Source organism: Syngnathoides biaculeatus, chromosome 13 (genome assembly GCF_019802595.1).
Source record: "Syngnathoides biaculeatus isolate LvHL_M chromosome 13, ASM1980259v1, whole genome shotgun sequence".
Lineage (NCBI taxonomy): Eukaryota > Metazoa > Chordata > Actinopteri > Syngnathiformes > Syngnathidae > Syngnathoides > Syngnathoides biaculeatus.
This window is the reverse complement of record NC_084652.1, coordinates 5470557-5496356: the sequence shown is the minus strand read 5'-3', so window position 1 is coordinate 5496356 and position 25800 is coordinate 5470557. Positions and strand designations below refer to the sequence as shown.

Here is a 25800-nt window from a genome sequence, read left to right as displayed (position 1 = left end):
ATACGAAAAAATAAATATGAGCGGCGAGCGCGTCAGCCATGCGCAAAGTTGCGTAAGTGTCATTCGACATTCAAGTGTTCGCCAAATTCGTTGCATCTCCTGCCCGTGATGTCACCCCGGACATTCGACATTGAAAACACGCCGTGGCCCCTAATATGGGAGACGAACACGCCCCTTCTGACACGGAAGCTCTTTTCGAAGAAGAGAACATCTCACAACCGAGTGAAGTGACTGGGGGAATATTACCCTATCGTTTCGAGCTATGTTTAGATGATATGCGGATCACAGCCAAACCGCATGCAGCCAAACCACCTCCCCGCGAGCAACGACAACGCCTTCGCGTCCGATCCATCTTCGTGCGGCTTTGATAAAACGTCGCCCACGAGCACTGCCGCGGCCAAACTGCCTCCCCGTCCGATTCACCTCCGCCGCGGAGGTGAGCCACCCCGGCGGCAATCTACAAGGCCGGCTTGGCTTTGTCGACAAGGCCAGTGGCGATCCACAAGACCTGCGGAGGCCATCCTTCAGCAGCCTTCCGATGTGCACATCGACACATTTAGCACCCCTGACTTACGGATTACGCCCACCACCATTATTGTTTTTTTTAGTAGCTGTATACACACCTACCTGTCATTTGGAACCCACGAAGCTCTCGTCCTTTGCACCAGTGCAATCCATTTTTCATGATAAACCGAGTCTTTTGCAAAAGTATGAAGAGTGAATCCATCCTCCTGAGTGTTCAATCAATATTCAGCAATACAACAGGCCGGCATTTTGGCTAACACGAAGGAACAACGAGCTACCTTCCAGCAGGTAAAACTAGTAATAACAGACGAGACCACTTGAGTGCGCTACTGCCCTGTATGTCACTCCCTGCTGCTTCTCGAAAAGAAATCCCTCGAGAGGATTTTCATGGCGGGAGATAGAAAAAGCCATATAGGTCAAAATCATGTTTTGTGGTGAAAAAACGAATGGGCCCATACCGGCTGCCATTTTTTCATTGATAACATACTGAAAATCTTCTATTTCGTGACAGTGGCTCTTTAAGGGCCAATCTGATTGCTGAAGCTGATAAAATTCTCAGAGACGTCTCCAGAAAGGTGACAACCAATTCACCCGGGAGTCAGTGATATGCAGTAGTTATTATTGAACTAAAAATAGAACGTATATAATTGTGTGTGGTTTCAAATAACGAAATTATAAAGAGAAAAAAAAGAACAATATTGATGGATTGACTGATATCTATGAGAGCAAGACATTATTGATTTCTTAATTTAGACCTGATTCAGCAAATTTTTTTTTTTAATGGCCTTAATTCCTATATGAATTCCAATTCCTTGGAGCAAAATATACTCCAAGTACTACACAGTATTTAACAAATACAGGGCAGCTACTGTAGCGTGGCCCGCATAATGTCTCCAAAGCTCCAAGAAGCGCAGCGACCAACAAGCTCCCGTGACTTGATGATCTCACACAAAAGGCTGCGCAGCCATCCAGGCTGGAAACAAGATACTCCCAGCCTGTGGCCGTTTCACTGACACAGATTTAAGACACGCAGGGGGGTGGTGGGGTGGTGGTGTAGCACAGCACAGTATCGCCCCTCTCCTCATAAATATACGAGACCCTTACATTTATCTTGTCTGACCCTCAAGGACTCCCAGCAAATGAGGTAATCAGACTCTGAGTCACTCTTCCCACGGGTCTTAGATAAACACGTCAAGTGTAGTGTAGCGCTGACAGCATCCTCTTCGACAAGTCCACTCCGTGATGATTTGGGCTTTAATTTAATGAGATTCTCCAGCATGTTCCCGCTAAAAGCGCGAGGCTAAACAACCAATGAACCCATGTTATTGATATTGATATTTGCGTTGCATGGTTTTTGGAGCGTGCCAAAGGTCATGGCTGTGGAACCACATGTCCATTTCTCACGGCGACGTTGTCTACTAACAGTTTTTGGTGGTTTGATTTGTCAAAATACTTTGGGGTAAAATAGCGTTTTTTTTCCCACCCTTTTGGAAAATAATGTGCACATTTTTCCAAAAATATTTTCAAAAAGTGAAAAGAGTGCGTTATATTTAGGTATAGATGAAAAATAAAAAAAATACAATCACATTGTATAGTCGTGTACAGGTACATTGTGGTTTAAAAAAAAAGTATACATATACATTTCGATACGATATTCGATGCCTTATGTTACACATTTATATTTATTACGGTAATGTGCGCCCCCAACCTGAGGTCTTTGACCTCCTCGGGGAGCTTGCGTTTTACGATTGTTAGCTACTGCACCAAAGATAAAAAAACGACTGCCCGGGAGTCTGCTTTAACTTAAACATAGACAAAAAATGTCGACGACAACGGTTAGCTGTGCAGCTGCTTTTAAAAGAAATGTGTCACCCGGAAGTAGCGCCTCAATGGCTTCAGGTGGGTATCAAAACAACGCGAGCTCAAACTACGTAGTACAAGCGTCATGGGCACATAAAAAAAAAAAAAAAAAAAAAAAAAAAAAAACAGGAGCGCGTACACGATTGAAATGCTCGCTTTTTAAAAAATGTCGCTGGTTTCTACGTGATTTGCACTCACGTTGTTTTGATACCCACCTGACGCCATCGTGAAAGCTGCTACAGAATTAATAAAATGTTATGCCATCGTTGAGCATTTATTTTAGTTGGTTGAGGGATTCTGTTCTGACAATTACAGAGACCAGGACAAGCGTGTCCGGTGGCCTGTCCCGAGATCATATTACCGCTACGTCAGCACCTACACAATGATTATTATTAATGATTGTTGTACAGACGGTTTTTTGAAAATCAACACTAGTGCAAACCTAAGATAATATAAATACAGATAACTCCCAATATTTTTAGCATATGGGTGGCAGCAAATTGGTGGTGCGCATTGTACATTGGTAGAAGGGTTTTCGTGATTTTTTTTTTTAGGTCAGCTTTGGGGGTGCACATTATACTCGAGAAATTACGGTACGTTGATTTTTGTTCATACATTTTCCAAAGATACCCGAGACGGCAAAGGGCAGCACAATCATCAAAACTCACGAGACAACTTTTCATTTGTAGATGAAAGTATCTGTGATTCTGAGGCAGCAAGATGAACGTTCGGTGATGGATAAGTTACTGGTATTCTTACACCGCTGCATAAACCAGTTCAATGTGTGCGGTTAGTAGCCTTGAAAGGGTTTATGTTGGGACAATCATAAAGCAAGGGCAGCCTGTATAATTCCAAGTAAATTACATGTTCCCACCAAGATTTTTGTTTGTTTTGGGGGGATACGGACCCAAAAATCTGTATGTTAAAACATTCAAGGTAAATTCAAGTGGATTCAAAAGTTAGTTGGCATTGAGGTCAAAAGGTTACCCAAAGACAGATTGTTTCTTTCAAATTTTGTACTTCTATCTTTACGCACGTGATTTTAGACTAAAAGACCCGAGATCAAATGCAAAGGCGGCCTCCGGGGAATGCGGGGATCAAAAGCCGCAGAGCAGCAGAAGTTTGCTGACGTGTAAAGTCGACACATTCCAGATGTCAAGGAGCAGCTGGTTAAATAAGTTGGCAGCAAGCAAGCGAGCGAGCAAAACGTGTTGTTGTGGAGGTAAAAGCATCGATGCACATGGATGAGCTTTAGTCACCCCCGACCCACTGCACAACAATCCTACGCATCCCACCTTCCGGTATTGTTTAAGGCATGTTCTTTGTTTGCATACTCAAACAAATCAACTACTTGCAGTCACATCTACACAACTATCATTGTTTTGTTAGCAGGATTACGCATAAACAAAATAATCTCATAACTAAGATAGTTTACCACATTCCAGTTCATTTTCATTAACTTTGTAATGCGATTTAACACCATCAGGATGGAGTGTAACGTCTGAATTGTTGCGTCATTATATGGGTAGAGCATGGCGACAAAGTTTATTGATCATTTTGAGGATTCAGCGTGAAAAATTGCTTTCAGATTTGAATGTTTTTATGCTTTGTTCTACTTATTCTTACACTCTGGGACCAGTAATGTGACTTAAAGGGCCACTGACAGGAAAAGCATGATTTTTAGTATGTTTTTAATAATTAAAAAAAAAAGGGCAGCTAGAATGGACCCATCCGTTTTTTTTTTCCACCACACAACATGATTTTGACATAAATGGCTTTTTGTAACTCCCGCCATGAAAATCCTCTCGAGGGATTTGTTTTGGAGAAGAAGCAGGAAGTGACGTTATCAGCAGACGCCCACTCAGGCGGCCTCGTGTGTTTCTACTAGTTTTACTTGCGGGAAGGTAGCTATTTGTTCCTACGTGTTAGCCAAAATGCCGGCTCGTTGTATTGCTGGATATTGTTCGAACACTCGGGAGGATGGATTTACTCTTCATACGTTTCCCAAAGACCCGGCTCGTCATGAAAAATGGATTGGAATAATAACTACTACATATCACTGACTTCCGGTTGATTTGGTTGACACCGTTCTGGAGACGTCTCTGAGAATTTTATCAGGTTCAGCAATCAGATTGGCCCTTAAAGAGCCACTGTCACGAAATGGATGATTTTTAGCATGTTATTAATGAACAAAACGCAGCCGGTATGGGCCCATCTGTTTTTTCACCACAAAACATGATTTTGACGTATACAGCTTTTTGTAACTCCCGCCATGAAAATCCTCTCGATGGGTTTCTTTTCGAGAAGCAGCAGGGAGTGACATACAGAGCAGGAGTCACGCAAGTGGTCTCGTCTGTTTATACTAGTTTTACCTGCTGGAAGCTAGCTCGTTGTTCCTTCATGTTAGCCAAAATGCCAGCTCGTTGTGTTGCTGGATATTGTTCGAACGCTCGGGAGGATGGATTTACTCTTCATACGTTTCCAAAAGACCCGGTTCATCATGAAAAATGGATTGCACAGTTGCAAAAGTCGAGAGCTTTGTGGGTTCCAAATGACAGGTAGGTGTGTATATAGCTCCTAAAAAAAAGTAATAGTTTGGGGGGGGGGGGGGCGTAATCCTTCTCTCAGAGCGTAACAAAAGATCCGCGGAGGTAAGTCAGGGGTGCTAAACGTGTCGATATGCGCGTCGGTGCCGTGTCCGCCGATCACAGCTTCGGCCGGGCTGGGTCATTGTCATCACTCGCGGCTGACATACTGTTGGGGAGTCTGTTGTTAGTTAGAAGTGATCCGCATATCATCTAAATATGGCTCAAAACGATAGGGTACTATTGCCGCGGTCACTTGACTCGAATGTGAGATGTTCTCTTCTTCGAAAAGAGCTTCCGCGTCAGAAGGGGAGTCGGAAAAATCCGAAAATCTCTGGTTGTTCCTCTCCCATAGCAGGTGGCACTACGTATTTTCAATGGCGATTGTGAATTCTGCATGATGACGTCGCAGGCAATATGGCTACCGCTTGGGTGTCGAGTGAGACTTCTGCAACTTTGCACATGGATGACGTGCTCTCCACTCATTTATTTTTTCGTATAGACATTTAAGCGAATAACGTTTTATGTATTTTTCATTACAATATCCATTTTAAAATATTTCTAGGCATGACAGTGGCCCTTTAAAACTTGGGTTAACGATGGCAAATAATCAGATAAAGTGAGGACAGGATGACAAATGTATCCAATTTCTTTGCAGCCCATCAAGAAGAATGACAGCATCAAGACAATAACAAGATGATGTATCACTTACACGGTGGGGAAAAAAAGCCTTTTTGACAATACATCTTTTGTTTTGGACAAAGTACGCTGTGGCGGTGGTGGTCCTAAGCGGTGTGGACACAGCATGCTTGCTCGGCCATGTCATACACATGCTAACGTGGGGTCGTACAAATGCTAATGAGGGTACCCACCCTGCAATCCATCAAAGTATTTCAATTTAAAAATGAAAGAAAGAAAAACGAACAATGGCTGCTTCTGGGGGGCAGGATGTGGGGTCTGGTACATGAGTTTGACATGCAGCATTTGGGTTTCCTTCGATCAACAGGCAACCTGTTGATCCACATTTTTTTTTTATAGTATCAGTATAGGAACTACAACTACACATAGTATACTGTACAAACATATACGGTACACACAAATGTTCAGATGTCGGGCGGGACCCCCGTCTGAGGCCACGTGATTGGATACGCGCCAGATAACCCGCAATGCCGTCTCAGATGGCGGAGACACGCCGCCGCTTCCCACAGAAATTTTTCCAAGAGCTGCAGGAGGGAAGTTTTCGCTTCAGCCGCCAAGAACACTATCAGCGTGTACGCCATCGGTGATCAACAAGTTTATTTCGGACGCAAAGGACTGCGTTGTAAGTTGCTCGTGACCAAGACAGGAAAAAAAACGAGAACCGGGCGATGATATAGACAAATTGGATTTGCTAATTTTTTAGCATCTACTTTCACAGGCAGCCATTTTACATAGCACATACCACAAAATTGCAATACAAAACAATGTGAGAATTTTATGTGAGGATTATAGTGACCAAAATTTGCAATTTCTTTAGAGGTATCACGATATTGGGAAAAGAAACATTTCAGAGATTTGCTTATGGGAGTGGCCCGCGTCAGACCATTTGGTCAAATTGCAGAATCCAACAAGAGCCAACACAATACTACAGAAAAATACTCCATCTTTCATAAATGAACTAAGATTTCAAAATAGGCACCACTCTTATGGTCAAAAGACAGAGTTCAAATGCCAAACAGTGCCAGCACGGAACACAAATGTTTTATGAATGAAAATGTTTCATTTCCCACAGGAAAAAAATTATTCAAAATCGAGGATAAAACAGATGGCGTGAACTGTGTACAACTGTGTACAGACAAGCAAAGGCTCAGTCAAGTGAGTTACAAGACGCCAGTTAGGGAAACTCGAGGAGGGGCTTTTTAAAGTTTGAATAGCACAACTCTTGTGAACGCTACTTTATCAAATTATTACTGGAATTTCCGGCCTTTAAGCCGGAACTTTTTTCACATGCTTTCAACCCTGCAGTTTATGCGGTGATGCGGCTAATTTGTGCATTTTTTTTTTTATTATTAACGACCGCAAGGGGGCACTCGAGCGGAAAAGGTAAGCGTGTGACCGGTGGAATATATGTGCCGAGGGTGTGACTTTTACCGGTCCGGCCCTGTTAGTGCTGCGCTAGCGTGTTACTTCTGTGTCTCAGTGAATTTTACCAGCATGGTTTTTTTTAACTCGCCCTGTTAATGCACCGCTAGCATTAGTGTTTGCACGGCTTTAGCGCAGTGCTAGCGTTAAACTCTCTGTGTACCATCTTTGTAAATATCTCGTGTTTCAATGTGGGTTTCAATGTGAGCATTTGTGGCTTTTACACAGCTGCGCCCCATGTATGTACCAAATGGTATTTCCTAAGGCTTATAACCAAGTGCGCTCTGGAGGCCGGGAATTTTGGTAAATGAATGAAAATTTCAAGAGCTTACTTAGTGGTATTGGTCTTCTTCAATACTGGGAAAGGAACAAGTGCAACTGCCTCACGCAATACTTCGTAAAGAAATATAGTGAAGCTCAGCCTCTGGTGAGCCAACTGCTGGACACGGCTCGCGATATGCTTTTGGTAGTACAGTCGTGCCTTGAGATAAGAGTTGGATTTGGTCCATGACAATGCTTGTAACTCATACCGCTCATATTTGAAATGTTGTGCATGTCTGCATTGTTAGATTCCTAACGGGAAAAAAAATGCTATACCTGTAAGAAGGGAATGTTTTAGTTGTCATAAGAATCAGAATATCCATCCATCTATCCATTTTCTTACCTGCTTATCCTCACGAGGGTCGTGGGAGTGCTGGAGCCTATCCCAGCTGTCAACGGGCAAGAGGCGGGGTACACCTTGTACTGGTTGCCAGCCAATCGCTGGGCACATGGAGACAAACAGCCACACTCACAATTACACCTATGGGCAATTTAGAGTGTCCAATTAAGGTTGCATGTTTTTGGGATGTGGGAGTAAACCGGAGTGCCCGGAGGAAACCCACGCAGGCGCGGGGAGGACATGCAAACTCCACACAAGCCGGTCCGGGATTGAATCCAGGACACTTTCCAGCTGCCACTGAATCAGAATATAAAATGTAATTTTTTGTTTTTTCATTTTCCAGGGTACATCATTTGTTTTCCCAGAAATGAAATGGCATTAAATCTGTCGATTTACACAACTGTTAAGATTAATGTGTCGCACTTGTTCTCTTAGCAATGGGAACTGAATACCAAGCTAGCCTACATGCCCAACTATGATTTATGGGGTACCATTACGTCGCCTGTAAAACAGCACGAGGTCAACACCCACGCTTCACCGAAGGACGAACCCGCGCTTGTCCCCGAAATCTAAGATGACATCCTCGGGGGCTGGGGGCGGACTCAAGCACTGCGACTAGAGGAGCATCACTGAAGCGTAACTCAGTAATCGCCCTGGCACTCGCACCGAGTCGTCTTCTCTTTGCCTGCCAATCACGCAGGAAGGTGGCGGTTAGTTTGGGGTGGGGGGCACTCGCTGAGGGGACTTCCTTCCGTGTCCCATTCACACCCCAGAGGCCACCTGCAGAGGCATCTTCACGCCATAAATGTAGCAAAGCATCCCCTTGTGCACCACTCTTGAGCGGGGTGCACATACCAATTCTTAACCACTTAACCAAGTTTTGAAATGTGAGGCCACACATGAGGAGCCAAAAAAAAAAAAAAAAAAAGATACACCTCAGCTGACAGGACGAATATTTTTGTATATGTCAAGAAGGCGCTAAATATATCCGTAGCTGTCTCTGACATGTGTACGTTATTGTTCCGCTGAGTGACGATTAAAAAATTCCAAGCATCGGTGAGCCATTTAGCTATTTCAAGGGAAATGCTGAAAGACGAGTGTGATTGGGTTGGTTCATCTTCCAACATCCCTCGGACTTACGGCTCCGGTGTCCTTGAGCAAGACATTGATACCCTAAACTGCTCCGTGGATGGTTCAGCTGCCCCCCCCCCCCCCTTGCTCAAGTGTGTTCCACTAACAAGTGTCTTGCCCTCTGTAGCTGTGAATAACAGTTGTTTTGTTTCTATGTGCCCTCCGATTGGCTGGCAACCAGTTCAGGGGGTACCCCGCCTCCTGACCGACGATAGCTGGGATAGGCTCCAGCACTCCCGTGACTCTTGTGAGGATAAGCGGCTCCGAAAATGGACAGATTCTTCTTCTTCTTCTTCTTGTGGGCTGGCGTAGTCATGAAGCTCAGCTGCCTTGACCTGGCTCCAGAGTCGGCATCGTCACGGGAGTGACGATGACGCCCATTTATTGCAGCTCAATAAATCTTGGTTAATATTTGTTTTTTTTTGCGAACAGCTACTTCACCAATCAATCGCTAGTAGAAAACTATGCGAAAGACCACACACTCGCTACAGTAGGTAATTAAACGCATGACTCAGCTTTACAATATGGGAATAAATTTGCTCCCCATCCCGCTACTGACAGCGGACCGCCTTTTGACACACCCTGTTCCATAAAGTCCCGTTTAACTTGCGTTCATCCCTTTCACCAAGCTTGACTAGATTTTTCATTTGTATCATGACTGCTCTGGCAATTTTTTCTTGTACCATCAAAATCTCACAAGTATTCACCACCGTCACGTTTACCCATCCCATGTTAGTACCGTGCTATCGTGTTCCTACTGTGTAGCTGCCACGGCTGTGGTTTTTTTACCGGTATTTTTTTTTTTAAATCATCCTTGTTCGTGCTACCGTATTGTTGCTATGTTAAGCTAAGCTAAGCTTTTTTTTACCAGCCTTGTTAGTGCTGTCATACCATGTTGCTACGGTGTAGCTTCCGCAGCTGTATTGTTGTTTTTTTACCTTTTTATTTTATTTTATTTTATTTTTTTAAACAAGCCATGTTCGTGCTACCCTGTTGTTGCTATGTTAAGCTAAGGTATTAAAACTTTGAAAACTCTTTCTGTGTACCGTCTTTCTTTGTAAATATCTCATTTTTCCAATGGGGGTTTCAATGTGGGCACTTGCGACTTTTGCACAGGTGCGGCTTATGTATGTACCAAATGGTATTCCCTTTACAAATGTAGTGGGTGAGGCTTATAATCAGGTGCGCTATGTAGATCCATAAATTAACCTGTTTATACATTTCGGTGTATTGAACCATGCATAACTCCCTATGTTCATTAATTAATGTGCATGTCCCAGGCCAGCTAAACGATGTGGAACATTTAATATTTGCATTATTTGAGTTATTTACATGCAACCAGGCCATTGCTTCACGTGTTACCTCAATTTGAACCTCATATCCAATTTGTGTCACTTGAAATGGCATTAAAATCATTGAAAGGCACTCAATCGGAATTGGGAAGCTTTTTTACCTGCGTGGCATCAGGGAACCGTAAAGTACGTTTTTATCTGCCCACGAGATCCTTCACGCCTCCTAGTTTATTTCCACCGGGTCAGTGCCACCTGTTCGTGTTCCTCACCTCCCTGTTACAGTATTGTCCAGATGTGTGCTTTGGCAATCCAGCCAAGCGGGACTGTGCAGTACACACAGGAGGATTAACAGGGACGAGGATTACTGTGGGACTGGTTGGAGTGTCCAAACACTGGGGCACTGGACCTTATAGTGCAGTATACAGTAAGGACACATGTTCACCCAACCAAAGAAGAAACAAACAAACAAACGTGGTATTTGTGTACTCACTATGTATGCACATACACACAGAAAACACATCCGACTGAACTAGTGTACATGGAATTTCAAAATGAGTGTGTTAAAAGGGGAATACATATTGGGTGAGGCGCAAAAATATTTAAGTGTTAACTTTTTTAAAAAAAATTGTTGAAAGATTAAGTACGAGAGCTACACTTTGTTCATTCACTGTGATAGTTCACTTAGTAATAGTAAAACGATGACATATTTTCAAAATAAATAAAGAAATGAATTCGCTCGCACAAGCCTTGTTATTCGGGGAACTTGGTTGAACCCAGCAACCCTTACCGGTACCGGCGTCGACGCACAAATTAGATAACACTATTCCCAAGTTTTTTAGGGTCTTGCAACACACAATAAAAAAAAAAAAAACAACTACCAGGCCTCGCTCGCCTTACACTCCCCAAAGGAGATGCCCCCCCCCCCCCCCCCCCCGCGGAGGGCTCGTTCTCTTACCTTTTTCCAAGCGACCTCAGCAGGGTCGTGGTCCGGCTACATGCGTCTTTTTGTCCTCCCTTTTGTTACTTTCACGTCCCGAAGTCGGGGGGAGACACACGCCGACGATCAAATCTCAGCGGTCCGTCCCATGCCGACAGCGACTAACTCCGCCACCAGCAGCTCCGAGACGTATGCGAGGACCCCCCCTTGGGTAGTCCTTCAAACAAAAACAACAACAAAAAAAAGGACAGGGAAGCCTTCACTTTAGAAAGAGGATTTGACGTGAAAAGGCGAGAAAGTCCAGTGTGAATGTCCTACATTAAAAAACAAAAAAATGACCGATGCGTGGTGAGTTGTCCCAACACAACAATAGCGGCTAGCCAGCGAGGGCCAGAGAGCGAATCACGATGCATTCATGACCCACCATCAAGCACGTACTTTCGTTTGTTCCGATTCCCACACTGTCGAAAAATGAAAATAACTGTACTCCCTGATCGGAGCAACGCTATATAACAGCTTACTACAATTTAATGTAAGTTTATTTACAAAAAGCATAAACAATACTTACCAATATCAAACATATTATCGTACCATCTGGACTACTTATATCTTTTCCAAATTACCGTGAACGTCTCGTGAGTGACTCTCCCTTGCGCTAAACATGGCCGCCTTATGTGGACGCTACAGTAGTTTTCATATTTTAATTACACATCAAATTCATAATCTTCTTTTTTTATCGATGTCAAGTAGTTTATGAACTTTACCTTATTAAAGTTAACACTAGCAGTACAGTACAACGTTTACATATTTTTGGAAGCGGCCTTTATTGTTACGTTCAATGTCCAAGTATCTGGCGCCCCCTAGTGGTAATGAGAGTTGCTGTCTTGTCCAGCGCATTGGGGAAAGCAGAGGTCATTACTGTACAAATGTTTTGGAAAAAAATACTGTTAAATCAGAGTCCTTTAGTGTGTTTTTTTTCAGTCATTTTTCAAGCCGCTTATCCTCACGAGGATCACAGGAGTGCTCGGGCCTATTTCACCAAGAACTGGTTGTCAACCAATTGGAGGGCACATGATAACAGTCACATTCACATTCACGTTTAGGGGCAATTGAAAGTCCCCAATGAATGCACGTTTTTGGGATGTGGGAGGAAACCGAAGTGCCCGGAGAAAACCCAACACAGGCACGGGGAGAACATGCAAACTCCACACAAGCGGGGCCGGGATTTGAACCCCGGTCCTCAGAACTGTGAGGCCAACGTTTTAACCAGATGAGTCACTGTTCAGCCCCTACAGAGTTTTATTCATCTTAAAATAAAAATAACATTGGCCCCTAGTAATGCAGAAGGTTGTAGATAGATCGATAGATAAGAGCTGAAGCAAGAAGTTTACATATATTGTACAAAAACACGCATTTCATATTTTTGGCTCGCTGTCTGAAGTCAAATCAGACTAAACCTCATGCCAGTCAGGATCACCAAAATGATTTAATCGTGTTAAATGCCATGATGTTCTTTTTGTGTATGGAAACCCTTTGACCTCGAAGAAAATATACAATTCTCTAAGAAATTATCTCTCTCATTATTGTTGCATTAAACAAAATTAAATAATTTTGGTGATCCTGACTGACGTGAATCAGGAGGTCTAGTCTCATCTGACTTCAGACAGTGAGACAAAAAACTAAATATGTTTTTGGATAGTGTATGTCAACTTTTGGCTTGAAGATACAGAGAGCCATAGCGGTTATAAAAAGTCTGCACACCCTGGTTCAAATAGCAGGTAAATAGATTTGACTGAGAGCATCCATCCATTTTCCAAGCCGCTTTTCCACACAAGGGTCGCGAGAGTGGTGCCAGCTAAATCCGGGCGAAATGCGGACTACACCCGGAACTCGTCACCAGTCAGTCGCAGGGCACATAACGACACCATCGCTGAGCGGGAATCGATCCCAAGGCTGCCCGCACCAAAGTCATGCACACTATTTCAAAAGTTTCCACCACAACAATGTGACCTAACGTGAAGTCGGGAAAATCTTACTTGAACGTCCAAACTTTATTTGGAGCTATTCAGAGGCACGTCAACAGGGGGCAGGCGTCACCTATAACATGAGTTTAAATGGGATTTGCCACGTTGCCCCTATAAATTGTGCGCACTTGAGAGACATCAGTTGTGCATCTCAGTTGTACATTTTACTTCCCCTCAAACATATTTTTCCCCCATTTGAGTTGCACAGGTTATAAGGTCACACGATGGTGCTACAAGTTTTGATTTATTTTGGTTAATCCCAAAACACGTCGCCTTCGAATAGGGGTGTGTCGACTTCTTCTATCCACTATAGAGCCATTCCCTTTTTTGTCCTGATGGTGGCGCCATGTCCTCATCCCACCGGCGCCCGTGGTCACCCCAAAGTGCAACTCGTGGCCAAGTTGGGTGGTGGTGGTGGTGGTGGTGGGGGGGGGGGCATTACCCCCCCAGTTCGTGACGGTCTCCGTCGTCATATTGCGTTAGAGTGACCGCGATGACGTGCTTGCTGTGCAAAGCGCCGTTGTCGGCTGCAGGTGGGATTCATTGTTTGGGGGCTCATAACAAAGAAGCCTGTAATCCATATCGGAGAATTATTAGAACTGCATAAGCACCTATCGAAGGTTAGAATACTTTTTATGTTTTTTTTGCGTGTGTGTTGGTTTCGACGCGTCAACGGATGATTCACAAAACTTGACAAAACGTTTCTTTAAAAAAAAAAAAAAAAACTGCGTCAAAGGCCTGCTCCAATCTGATTACATCGTGAATGAATGGATGGATGGATGGATGAATGGATGAGCGGCTGAACAACACCCCCCGCCTCCCCCCCCCCCCCCCCGCACCTGAACCACGCACTCACCTTCGGGCCTCAGCCACATCCGTCCGGCGGCCATTATTATTATTATTATTATTATTGTAGTTGGTTGAGGCAAACTGAGCGCAAATTCCAAGAAACTGAAGAGAAACGACTCCCGTGGGGAATGGGCTGACTATTTAGGGGGAGCGGGGGTGGCTTTTAGTCCCGCACAAAACCAGGATGCACTTCTACCCACTCCGGATAAAACGCTTAATTGGACTTACTGGTTGGTGATGATGACCGTGACGTCGTGTGGTCTTGTATTACAGCACGTGAGTTTAGTATGGCATTATAAATGTATAAAAAGAAAAAAGAAAAAAGTACAATGACTAAACTAAAATTAATTACATTGAAGTACTAAAAAGCGACAGTTTAGCATGATAAAATAAATATACATTCATCACATAACGAATAAAAAATATTTAAAAAGCGTTAATGATAAGCTAAAAAAAACAATTATAATTAAAAAGTAAAATAATTCAAAAATTCAAAAAGTACAGGTTTTGTTTGGAAAATAATTCAAAAATGCAAATAAAAGTACGGTATATAAGGTTTTTTAAATTAAATTACAAATTTAAATTAAATTTTTTAAATATGTAAAATACATCAGTTGAACTATAACACTGCCATTAGTTTGAGTTTTTTTTTTAAAGCAAAGTACAGCATATGCGATTTTTTAAATTAAATTAGAAATTAAAATAAAAATTTAAAAATACGTAAAATACATCAGTTGAAATATAACTGCCATAAGTTTGAGATTTTTTTAAAAAAACGAAAACAATTTAAAAAAAGTAAAAATCCTTTAAATACAACAGTAAGCTAACGTTAAAACTGAATAGATAAAAATGTCAAAAATAATTAATAAAACAAATAAAATAATAAGAATATAGCTGTTGGTATGTGACAATGATTTTCAAAATAAATGTATGAGAATAAAATAAAATATAAACAGTTCGTGAGTGTGGTTAAAAAATGTAACATTTAAAATGTAAAAACAATTTATAAAACGCCAAATACATTTACATCAACCCTAACCCTAAAATAAAACAAAATGTATTAAACTATAAAAGTGAATCCATACATAAATCTAAAGAAGAAATGTAGGGTTTAGGACCACAGAGAGGATTTGGCCAGGCCTGTCAGCGCCATGATGTTATTTAAAATAATAATAATAAAAATAACCACAAATGTTCATATATCTTACATAATTAAAATAATAAGACTAATAAACGCACGTAATTAGGGGGAAAATGCTGCCCACTCCTGCGTGGACAGCAATCTGAAAACGAACTGAATAAAAGAAAGTTTGCAGACAAACTTCTGGAGCTGGCGGGGTGGGTGGAGACGCATGTGACGAATGCAACTGTACCCGTTCCACTCCTGCAGGAGGAAGGCTTGATGACGTCCGTGGGATCCTTAACGTGACTTATTGGGGGGAGGGAGAAGGAGGAGGGGAGGGGAGGGGAGAGGAGGGGAAGGAGGGTGGAGGCATACTTAAAGGTAAAAATCCAAGGCGATCGGGACATCAAAAGTTTCCAGGAGATACCAACAGGAGCTGCTGGTGCTGCTGCTGCTGCTGCTGCTTTTGTTTTTATTTGCAAACACTACATTAGTGGACCGTAGAACGCGACATTGTGCGTTTCTCTCTTTTTTTCCCCTTTTCTTTTTTTTTTTTTTTTTGAAATTATTATCGGGAGGAACTCAGAAGTGCGGAACGTAAGCGGAGGGAAGAGACAAGCGCAGCACCGCACCAAGCCAGCCGCGCCCGGCTCCCATCCCAACCTAAGCAGCAGCCTCCGCTTCCCGGCTTCGAGGTAAGATGCAACTCCGCCTCTTTCCTCCGGAGCCTCCTTTCAACGCCCCCCAAAAAGTCAATGACACAAAAGTTTCTCTTTTTTTTCCCCCCTGCATGGAAAAAAAACCCTCAACTCACATTAAATTAGTATTTTGTGTGATATTACAGCATGGCCAGTTCGAGCAAAGCCACTTTAATCTTGCTCATCTACGGAATCTTAATGCACTACAGCGTCTTCTGCACACCTCTGGGACTAAGTTACCCCAAAATCAGGTGGGTCCACGCCCTTTTTTTAATTAAACCTACATTTTTTTGTGCAGTTTCCTTTTTTTTTTTTAATATCTCGCACATGCTCGCGTAAAGAATGCATGCGTTCCACGGCGTGCACCACGTGCCGATGCAGGCTGCGTAAGTCATTAAAAGTGCAATTTGGCAAAAAAAATAAAATAAAATAAAATAAAAAAAATAAAATAAAAAAAAGCCCCCATAACAGGGGATGGAAATTGGCGTGGAGATATCTCGCCGGCGGGACCTCTTCTGTGAAGTCTCCCCCAACCTGATTAAAACTGAGAGCGCAATGGATCGCCCACTGGGGGGGAGGAGGAGGAAGAGGAGGAGGAGGAAGAGGAGGATGCGTCACAACGGAGAGCAAGCGAATGGGAAAAGCTTCAAGATGTATTCTTTAATAAAAAAAAAAAAAATCCTGCCTTTTCGGTAACTTTTTTTGGGGGGGGGCGTGGTTATTATTTATGAATTTTATTTGATGATCAATATGTATTTTTTCCCCTCTCTTTGATACGTTTTCTCGTGTTTAGTTTTAAATAATAACCGAGCACCAAGTTGGGAGGGAAAGGCGGGACTTGAAGATGGAAACGAAATAAAAAAAAAAAAAAACAGGAGGAAAAACGAAAAATAATAACGTGACGTATGAAGGGCGGATTTTAATCATTACAACGTGTTGAAATATTGTATGATTTTGAGAGAAAAAAAAAAGCTTTTTTGCCGTCGCTGTTCGTTATTTTTGTTGTCGAAGTTGATTTTTGCCTTTTTTTTAAATGTATTTTTCATTTTATTTTTTATTTTTTGCCGGTGCCACGCAGGCTGGACAACGACGCGTTCGACGAGGACGGCAACTCGCTGGGCGAGCTGAGCTTCGACGGCGACCCCCTCGCCTTACGCAGCGCGGCGTCCCTCAACGACGACGGCGGCGGCTACACTCTCTACTACCCCAGCGATAAGCGGTATTTCACCCCACTGCGACCGTCACCATCTTTGCGTTCACGGCGCATTTCTTGCATCCCTTCACGCGGTTGTTGTGTGGGTCGTTCTCCTTGCACCCAAGTGCGCATTTTGGTCTTTTTTTTTTTTTTAAATTATTAATTTTTGGTGCGTGTATGTGCGTCCAGTCCCCCCTTTTTTCCAATTCATTTTTTTTTTGTGTGTGTGTGTGTCATCCACTGATGATGTGTGTGTGTTTTGGCACCTCAGAGCAGAAAGGCATGCTGAGGAGGAATTAGATAGAGCCTTGAGGGAGATCCTGGGTCAGTTAACCACGCGGCATTATCTGCATTCTCTGATGACAATGCGCGCAGGGTAAGGGCTTGCTGCACCCACATTGTCTTGGCTCATTCTCGTTTTGTTGTTATTTTGTTTTTAATACCATCGTTGTCATTATTTGATTTTTTTTTGTCTTGGCTGTAATGTCTTGAAAGGACTGAAATATTAATGTGATTATTATTATTTTTTTTTACTCGCGTCAGAATATCAAATCGGCCTGTAAATGAATTATTAATAAGGCTGAGGGACGTACTATTAACGACACGATAAAAAAAAAAGGCTTAAAAAGAATCCTCCATCGTTTTTTATTTTAAATAACCGAACTACATATTTATCCAATTGTTTTGATGTCAGCAGCGACGAGAACAGCACGGAGGACGAAGCCGAGCCGCTCTCCAAGAGACACTCGGACGGCATTTTCACCGACAGCTACAGCCGCTACAGGAAGCAGATGGCCGTGCAAAAGTACCTGGCAGCCGTCCTGGGACGAAGGTACAGACAGAGAGTGCGCACTAAAGGACGCCGGCTCGCCTATTTGTAGTGCAGCCCACGCCCCTCCGCCCCCAACGCCCCCAAATCACACCTTGTGCGTGTATACAGTATATAGAGAGATATATGACCCCCCCCCCACCCCGTGCCCACTCCCCCCTCCCCACCTCCACACACGCCCATCATCCACACAGCTGAGCAAACCGGTGGATTGCGCCTATGTGATTTCATTTCAACATGATGTATTTATGTATGAAGTCAAGCCATTAAAATGAATATTTTATTAATAATATCCCCCCCTCCCTCCCCCGCCGACACTTATTTTCTTTGCGACATGTTGAAAAAAAATAAAATAAAGGCACTTGATGAGTAACCCTCCTGTTACGTTGCGACCAAATTGAAATATTTGAAATATCAGGATTTGCAATGAAATTGTGGCGTCAGTAATGAGTACGTCATTTTTGTCAGTTTCTTACATTTTTTGATAATTATACATGCTATGGATCAATCGGACCCATTGTCAAATAAAAGAAAAAAAATCATATCTGCAATCAAATTAATAGTGATGGTTCTAATAATGACATACAGACAAGCTATTGGGATTTTTTTTTTCAATGTTGGATAATAAAACATGCCTTGGGTCAAAATGACCAATTTAAGGTGAAAAAATTACTAGCAATTAAATTGGTTAATAATAAGATGCAAACAATATTTATTATTATTTCTTCCGTTTGGGATGATTCACCTTGCCCTGGGTCAAAATGACCCATTTTAAATACAAGTATACATAATTTCACATATTTGAAATTAAATTTCTTGTGGTGGAAAGGAAATGAAAGCAATGTTTATTAACCCCAACCACTGTAGACACGTGTGTGTCAAAAATCAGGCCCCCAGGTCAAACTGAGCTGTTTGAAAGTGAGGGGAATACAATCACATAGTTTAAATTTTTTTGCAATGAAATTGTGAGGAGGGAGGAGTAGACATTGGCGAGTGAGATTTATTTTCACATTTCCAATACTTTAGGGTGATAAAATACACCCGGGGTCACGTTGACCCTGAAAAAAAAAAAATCGTAACAGGAGGGTTGAACTGCAGTCGGTGGACCAATATCTGTTCATTTTCACTTTTCAAGATGGTTAATGAGAAAGAGAGAGAGAAAGAAAGAGAAAAGATCATAATTGTGCACCTTCAACGTTATGCGCTTGAACAAGAAGAAGAAAATCTTAAAAAAAAGATCATCTATACATATATATATATATATATATATATATATATATATATACATATATGCAGAAAAATAAATAGATAAAAAAAGACAATCAAAGTATTGAATGTTACACTTATTTTTGTAAGCTATTTTTTTAAGTGGTTTTTTTTCTTTCCTTTTGGATAAAAGCAGGCCCAAAGAAGCGGTGAGCATGCCACATGTGTGTGTGTGTGTGTGTGTGCATGTGAGAGCGAGAGAGAGCGTGTGTGTGTTTCCATTGAAATGTTGTTATTATTATTATTTTTTTGGTTCTCGCAAGGATGCCTCAATGCTGCTCACACTTGCACACGTGTGGACAGAACGTGTTTGTGTGTGTTTGTGTATGTGTGTCGAAGGTTGTGTTGATTGTACTTGGGGTAAACGGTGGTGCGAAAGCAACATTTACTGGGTCGTCTTTCTGTGGAACGCTTATAACCTGCATGCCGTTCGTTGTATTGCCGTTGGCTAAAGTGGTGCTTTGTGTGTCTATAGCAGGGATTTCCAAACTGTTTGGGAGGGGGAGGAGTGGGGGTGCACCCGATTATGTTCATCGTTAGGGTGATTTCGCATTTCAAGCAAAAACCGGGGAGACCGAGGAAAAGTTTGTGGGAGTCGGAAGCTGTTACGTTACAACGGCGCACCTCCAAGCAGCCCCTCCCACGCACCAAAATAATATCAAACATCGGCATTTTAGTAACAGCCGTGCTATCCGAAATGCATTACAGCTACCGCCCGATCTTCTACGCCATAAAATCCGCAAAAAAAAAAATGAAGGGAAGAGGGGGTGCGCTGACTCTCCGGGGAGGCCAAAGTGAAGTTAAAAACATTTTCTATGTTGGTCGATTAGATGTGGATCGCAGGGGTTGCACAAGATTAAAAAAAAAAAAACTGTTGCAATGCAGGGGCTTGAAAAGTTTGTAGTATGATGGAGAAGACATTTTTTGTTTTCCCTCCCTAGATTGCAATTTGTTGTCGCAATGATGTTGGGTTGAAATTTGGGTGTCACCCGCCAGAGAGCGCAAAAACTCAGAGTCAGGCTGGGAATTTAAAAAGGTTACACGAAATATCAGCATGTTTTCTGTACATTTTTAAAAATCGTGTTCAAGAAGGTTTAGGGGGGTGCACCAACTCTGTCAGGAGGTGAAAGGGAGGTAGATAAAATGATAAAGAAGACACTCAAGAGTTTTTGATTTAACCTTTGTAAGGAAAAAAAAAAAAACAGGCCAGAGTTTTGTTTTTTCTAGCTGCGCACCCCCAGGTGTGTATCCGCCACTATTTGGAAATCCGTCTCTCAATAGATAAGGAATTTATGGGTATGGGGGCAGTCAGAGGCTATTACAAAAGAGCATAGAAGGAACAAGCCCCCACCCAACATACGTTTCAATTCCACCATTTTGTTAAAAAAAAAAGACGGCATGAATAAATAAAGGAGAAAAGGGGGGGGTGCATCAACGCTATCGGGATGTAAAAAGGTGTACCGTAATTCCCGGCCTGCAGAGCGGACCTCGGTAGACAGAAAGCGTTTAATGCTAGCACGGCGCTAGCGTTAGCGCGGCTGGTTATAAGCCTCGGTACGCAGAAAGAGTTTAACGCTAGCGCGAGCGCCGCGTCACCGCATAAACTGCAGGGTTGAAAGCGTGTGGAAAAAATTCGGGCCTTGTAGGCCAGAGATAACGGTACTCAAATAATTATTGATCGACCGTTTTTGTAAATTTTACATATTTGAATCAAATGAAAATTAAAATAAAGCTGAGCACTATACTGATAATTCCGCGCACCCCTTGGGGGTGCACGCACGGTCCACAGTTTAGGAGATAAAGAGCAGGGTCGAAAGTCGGCACATAACACAAGACAGACGAAGGTTAGCGCACCTCCAGGAATTTTTTTTCTGATCAAATATCACCATTTCATTAAAAAAAAATAATATATATATATTACCCTGGTAAGCCGGCGTACCCCCTCGAGAACATTTGCACAGTTTGAGAATCCCCGAGGGAAGACACGGATGCTATCTGAGGCCACTAAGCTAGCACACCTTCGCGCACCCTCCCGAGTTGTTGAACGGGCTTCACCATGAGGCATCTCCCCCATCGCACGTTGATTTCAAATGACGCAAAATGTGCTCGAAAACCGCCCTCCCCCCCAAACACGGCGTCTCCCGACAGTCTTTCTATATTGTGATTGTTTTTGAACGCGTGGATTGCAATTAATAGATGGAGTTGCAGACAGCTTCCGGCTTTTGGTGCCTCGCTTCGATGTGAAAAATAATAAAAAAAAGACAAAAAAAAAAACACCATTTGGTTTGGGGAAAAAAAAAACATATAAAATCGCCACAAGTGACGGATGGCAATTTCAGTGGCCCTACAATGCTGCAAGTCCATTAGCTTACATTGAAAGTTTTACTGTTTTCATCACTTGGTCACCGCCCAAGAGTCGTAGAATTAGCGTTTTTTTTTCCCTTTCAAGCATGACCAATGATTCATTGAGTCCAAATATATATATATATATATATATATATATATATATATATATATATATATATATACACATACCTATATATATTAAAAAATAGAATGTATATGTTGATGGAACGGGCAACGTATGTGCGTGTGTGTGCATGATTTTAGGGTGTTTCCTTGTCTGTGAGAGTTGTACACAAAGACCTGTGTTTGTTATTGTTGATGATAAGGTGTTATTGATTTGCTTTCTATTAAAATGAGGAGAAAAAAAAAAGCCCAACTGTATTATCATTTCTACGTGCATCACTATATGGGAGGAGGGGTGGGGGGAGTGATGATTGTGGGGAGAACAAATGTTATCGATCCGAAAGCGCCAAACGCCTTACGTCAATGTTGAATTTATTCGTAACTGGAAAAAAAACGATGTGTTTGCAAAAGTGATCCTGAATACAACGTGGCACACGAGTCCTATTTTGGAGGCAAAAGGAGGGGTGAGGGGTGGGTTTGGGGTGTGTGGGTGTGTGTGTGTGGGGGGGGGGTCTTCCATTTGCTCAATGTCAATGAAAGTGTTGTAAGATTTGTATGAATAAATTTTTGTAAACAACATCTCCCAATTAATGTCGATTTTTTTTTCCCAAACTGCAACTAATCTGTCTTTGTGATGTCTTGAATTCACACAAATGCAAGCGCGCACATGACAAAAGTGCTCTGAAAGACACTCAAACCCCCCCACAAAAAAATCAAAAACAAAAAAATGATCTATTTGTCCCTGAAATCAAAAGTGAATTTCAAATATTCTAAATACATCTTGCACTCACATCCAGATAAAAGACAAACAACATAAAAGTATTTTTTTTGTTTTTGTTTTGCTCATCCGTCACAAATGAAACCTCAAATATACCAAAACAAACCTTGAAGGCACCGAACAAAAGTTCTCATGCAAATTTCAAACACACACAAACACACACACTCTACAAAAGTACTTTGAGAGGCACTCATATACAAAGAAAACAAACCTTGAACGCAGTAAATACGCCAAATTAAAACCTTTAACACTGCAGACGAAGCACTTGGAAAGACGCCCAAAAGACAAAAGACAAAAACATTTGAACACACCCGACGAATCCTTGAATGGGCCCAATCCAGCCTTCAAAACATCCAATGTATCCAATCACACCTTTACAACACGCACACAGAAGTAGTAGTAGTACTTTGAAACACAAGAAGGAACCAAAAGACACAAATGGTGCATTTTGGCGCCTCCCGTCTAAAATCACCAAATGAAACTTGAAATTTAACCTCCCAAAAATCCTCACTGCACCAAATTAAACCTCAAACACAATAAAAGTACTTTGAAAGACGCTCAAAAACAACCAAAACAAACCTTGAACGCAGTAATTAAATCATTGAATGCGCTGAATTAAAAAATTTAACACCGCAGACAAAGCACTTGGAAAGACGCCCGAAAGCCAAAGAACAAAAACACTTGAATGCACCAAACGAATCCTTGGACGGGCCCAACCCAGCCTTCAAAACGTCCAATATATCCATCCATCCATTTTCTTAACCGTTTATCCTCACGAGGGTCGCGGCAGAGCTGGAGCCTATTCCAGCTGTCATCGGGCAGGAGGCGGGATACACCCTGAACTGGTTGGCAGCCAATCGCAGGCCACATAGAGACAAACAGCCACACTCACGATCACACCTATGGGCAATTTATCCATCCATCCATTTTCTTAGCCGCTTATCCTCACGAGGGTCACGGGGAGTGCTGGAGCCTATCCCAGCTGTCAATGGGCAGGAGGCGGGGTACACCCTGAACTGGTCCCCAGCCAATCGCAGGGCACATAGAGACAAACAGCCACACTCACGATCACACCTATGGGCAATTTATCCATCCATCCATCCATCCATCCATCTTCTTGGCCGCTTATCCTCACATAGAGACAAACAGCCACACTCAGAGAGTGTAGAATTTAATAAACTTGGCCTGGAAATAGTGCAAATATTTTCATGGCTTGACATCATTTGATGGTCCGGTCGGAACAGCTCCAGTCAGTTGTTTTTTTTTTTGTTGTTGTTTTTTTGGAGGTTTGACATCGGTTTGCTGGCACATGAACGCAACAAAAATGCTGTTCTGCAGCTAAAACATCCACCCATCCATTTTCCTAGTTGCTTATCCTCACGAGGGCCAAGGGTAGTGCTGGAGCCAATCCCAGGTATCATCTGGTAGGAGGCGGAATACACCCTGAACTGGTCCCCAGCCAATTGCAGGGCACATTGAGACAAACAGCCACACTCACAATCACACCTCGGGGCAATTTAGAGTGTCCACTTAATGTTGCATGTTTTTAGGATTTTGGAGGAAACCGGAGTGCCCGGAGAAAACCCACGCAGGCACGAGGAGAACACGCAAACCCCATACAGGCGGGTCCGGGATTGAACCCAGGACCTCAGAACTGCGAGGAGAACGCTTTCTAGCTGATCCACCGTGCCACCCACAATGTAGCCAATCAAACCTTTACAAGCCCCACACAGAAGTAGTCGTAGTCCTTTGAAACACAAGAAAGAACCAAAAGGTGCATTTTGGCACCTCCCGTCAAAAATCACCAAATGAAACTTGGAATTTAACCTGCCAAAAATCCTCAACGCACCAAATTAAACCTCAAACACACCAAGAGTACTTTGAAAGACACTCAAAATGCCCCCACCACCGAAGCACACACCACAGAAGAAAAAAAGTACTTTAAAAGGGACGGACGGGAAAGCCAGCAAACAAAAAACAAACAAACAAACAAACAAAGAAGAGGTCGCCTTTTGACCCCTGGCTCATCGGAAACGAACCCTCGGCGGCAGCGGCTCGAGCCTCGGATACGCCCGGGCGAGCAACTCGACGACACCCCCCCCCCCCCCATCTTTCTCCGGTGCAGCCGAGTCCCGCGGGAGCGCAGGAAGGGCGTGGCGACGCCGTGTTTGCGATCCGATCCGCACTCACGCATGTGTGGATGCAGCAGAGCTCAACTAACCCAATCAGAGACATGTTGCATGGCAACGGCGCACACAAAGGGGACTCGCTTCTGTGCACGCGTGTGTCGACGTGTTTCCACACGCCGAGAAGAAGATGGAGGCCGCGTAGTTGTGCAGTGTTGCCTTTGACCTCTGGGGGGGGGGGGGGGGGTCTTCTTCTTCTTCTCCCGTGGAGGTGGGAGGCGGAGGAGGAGAAAGCAGCACAGGTGGAACGGCCGATCTAAGACGTTCAGCGAAATAACAGATTAGCTCAGAGACGGGACGCGTTCGCTTCCTCCCCGGCGAGGAAGCGCGAGAGGGTGACAGATTGTCGCCTGTCAAGGTTTCTGCTTTCTGTTTGACGTGCGGGACCTTCCGCATCCTTTATTTAGCGTAGCGGGTGGGGGTGGCTTTACACGCTGCACTTTTTTTCCAACTCGACGCAGAAGCCGATGAAAAATGCGCCGTTGTTTTTGTGAGTAATAAAAAAAAAAAAAAACCATAAGGACTCAAATATGCTTTTCACATCGAGTTAGGGTTCCCGCCGCTGGTTATGTTGACTCCGATTGAATCGAGTCAAAACGGAGCAGCGTGAAGTGGAAAATAAACGTCTTCGAAATCCGACAAAGAACAGACAAGAGTGTTGTTAACAATTCTGCCGAATCTGAATGATTGCAACAATAACAGCAAACGGGTGAGTATATACACAGTAAAATGAGATTTGGGAAATTAATTTCTGTGGGCGTGTCCGCTGAATGCAGGAAACCACGCCCACCTCAAAAAGAGCTCCGATGACGTACAACCCTCAGCTGGTTCCTACGTCGTCATTTTCTCATGTAATGTCAATTAAAAATGTATTCCGACAAATAGTCTCACCCTGGACAAAATTTCGTGATTTGTGCATTGCAGTCTTTACGCTTAAAATGAATGAACGAGTTGCAATGTACAGTCTTCCGGAAGCAGGTATTCACGTTTGTACGTTTTTTTTTTTTGTGTGCTACGCAGGGCTATCTTTTCGTTTCTTTACCGCAATGAGATGGTTCAATCCGAAATTACAGTACAAGCAGTCTAAGCGTGTTAAGTGGTTGGTCATTATGGGAAACCAGGAACTAAAAAAAACAAACAAAAAACAAAACAACAAAATGTAATGAACGTACAATGGCACATTGTCAAGTTCCGTGACCATGGTTATATTTGAAAAGACCGAAAACCAAATGATCCTACCCCACTGAAATCAATGGTAATGCAATTCATCT

General features: G+C 42.9%; 2 protein-coding genes across 9 annotated transcripts in view; one reads left to right on the top strand and one right to left on the bottom strand.

Moving 5' to 3' along the window:
* yes1 (YES proto-oncogene 1, Src family tyrosine kinase) overlaps nucleotides 1–25800 on the bottom strand; it is a 192721-nt gene that overhangs the window by 18405 nt on the left and 148516 nt on the right. For all 7 annotated transcript variants that reach the window (XR_009797761.1, XM_061839547.1, XM_061839551.1 and 4 more), the window contains one exon: nucleotides 11131–11329. The gene's annotated coding sequence lies outside the window, so the exon portion shown is untranslated. The remainder of the gene's footprint in view (nucleotides 1–11130; nucleotides 11330–25800) is intronic.
* Nucleotides 14951–17962, top strand: adcyap1b (adenylate cyclase activating polypeptide 1b). Of its 2 annotated transcripts, XM_061839556.1 has the most exons (5): nucleotides 15615–15803; nucleotides 15953–16057; nucleotides 16885–17025; nucleotides 17273–17377; nucleotides 17699–17962. In XM_061839556.1, exons 2-5 carry the CDS (start codon nucleotides 15954–15956, stop codon nucleotides 17880–17882), a joined length of 534 nt encoding a protein of 177 aa, XP_061695540.1. In that variant the 5' UTR covers nucleotides 15615–15803; nucleotide 15953; the 3' UTR covers nucleotides 17883–17962. The 2 variants fall into 2 exon arrangements, with proteins under 2 accessions (XP_061695538.1, XP_061695540.1); XM_061839554.1 differs by lacking the exon at nucleotides 17273–17377 and having other exon boundaries at nucleotides 14951–16057.

Bases quoted from the DNA above. Each gene is read 5' to 3' on its own strand.
- adcyap1b (XM_061839556.1), top strand. From the start codon at position 15,954: ATGGCCAGTTCGAGCAAAGCCACTTTAATCTTGCTCATCTACGGAATC. The intron at 16,058-16,884 runs GTGGGTCCACGC...GGTGCCACGCAG, and splicing joins CTAAGTTACCCCAAAATCAG to GCTGGACAACGACGCGTTCG. The intron at 17,026-17,272 runs GTATTTCACCCC...TTGGCACCTCAG, and splicing joins TACTACCCCAGCGATAAGCG to AGCAGAAAGGCATGCTGAGG.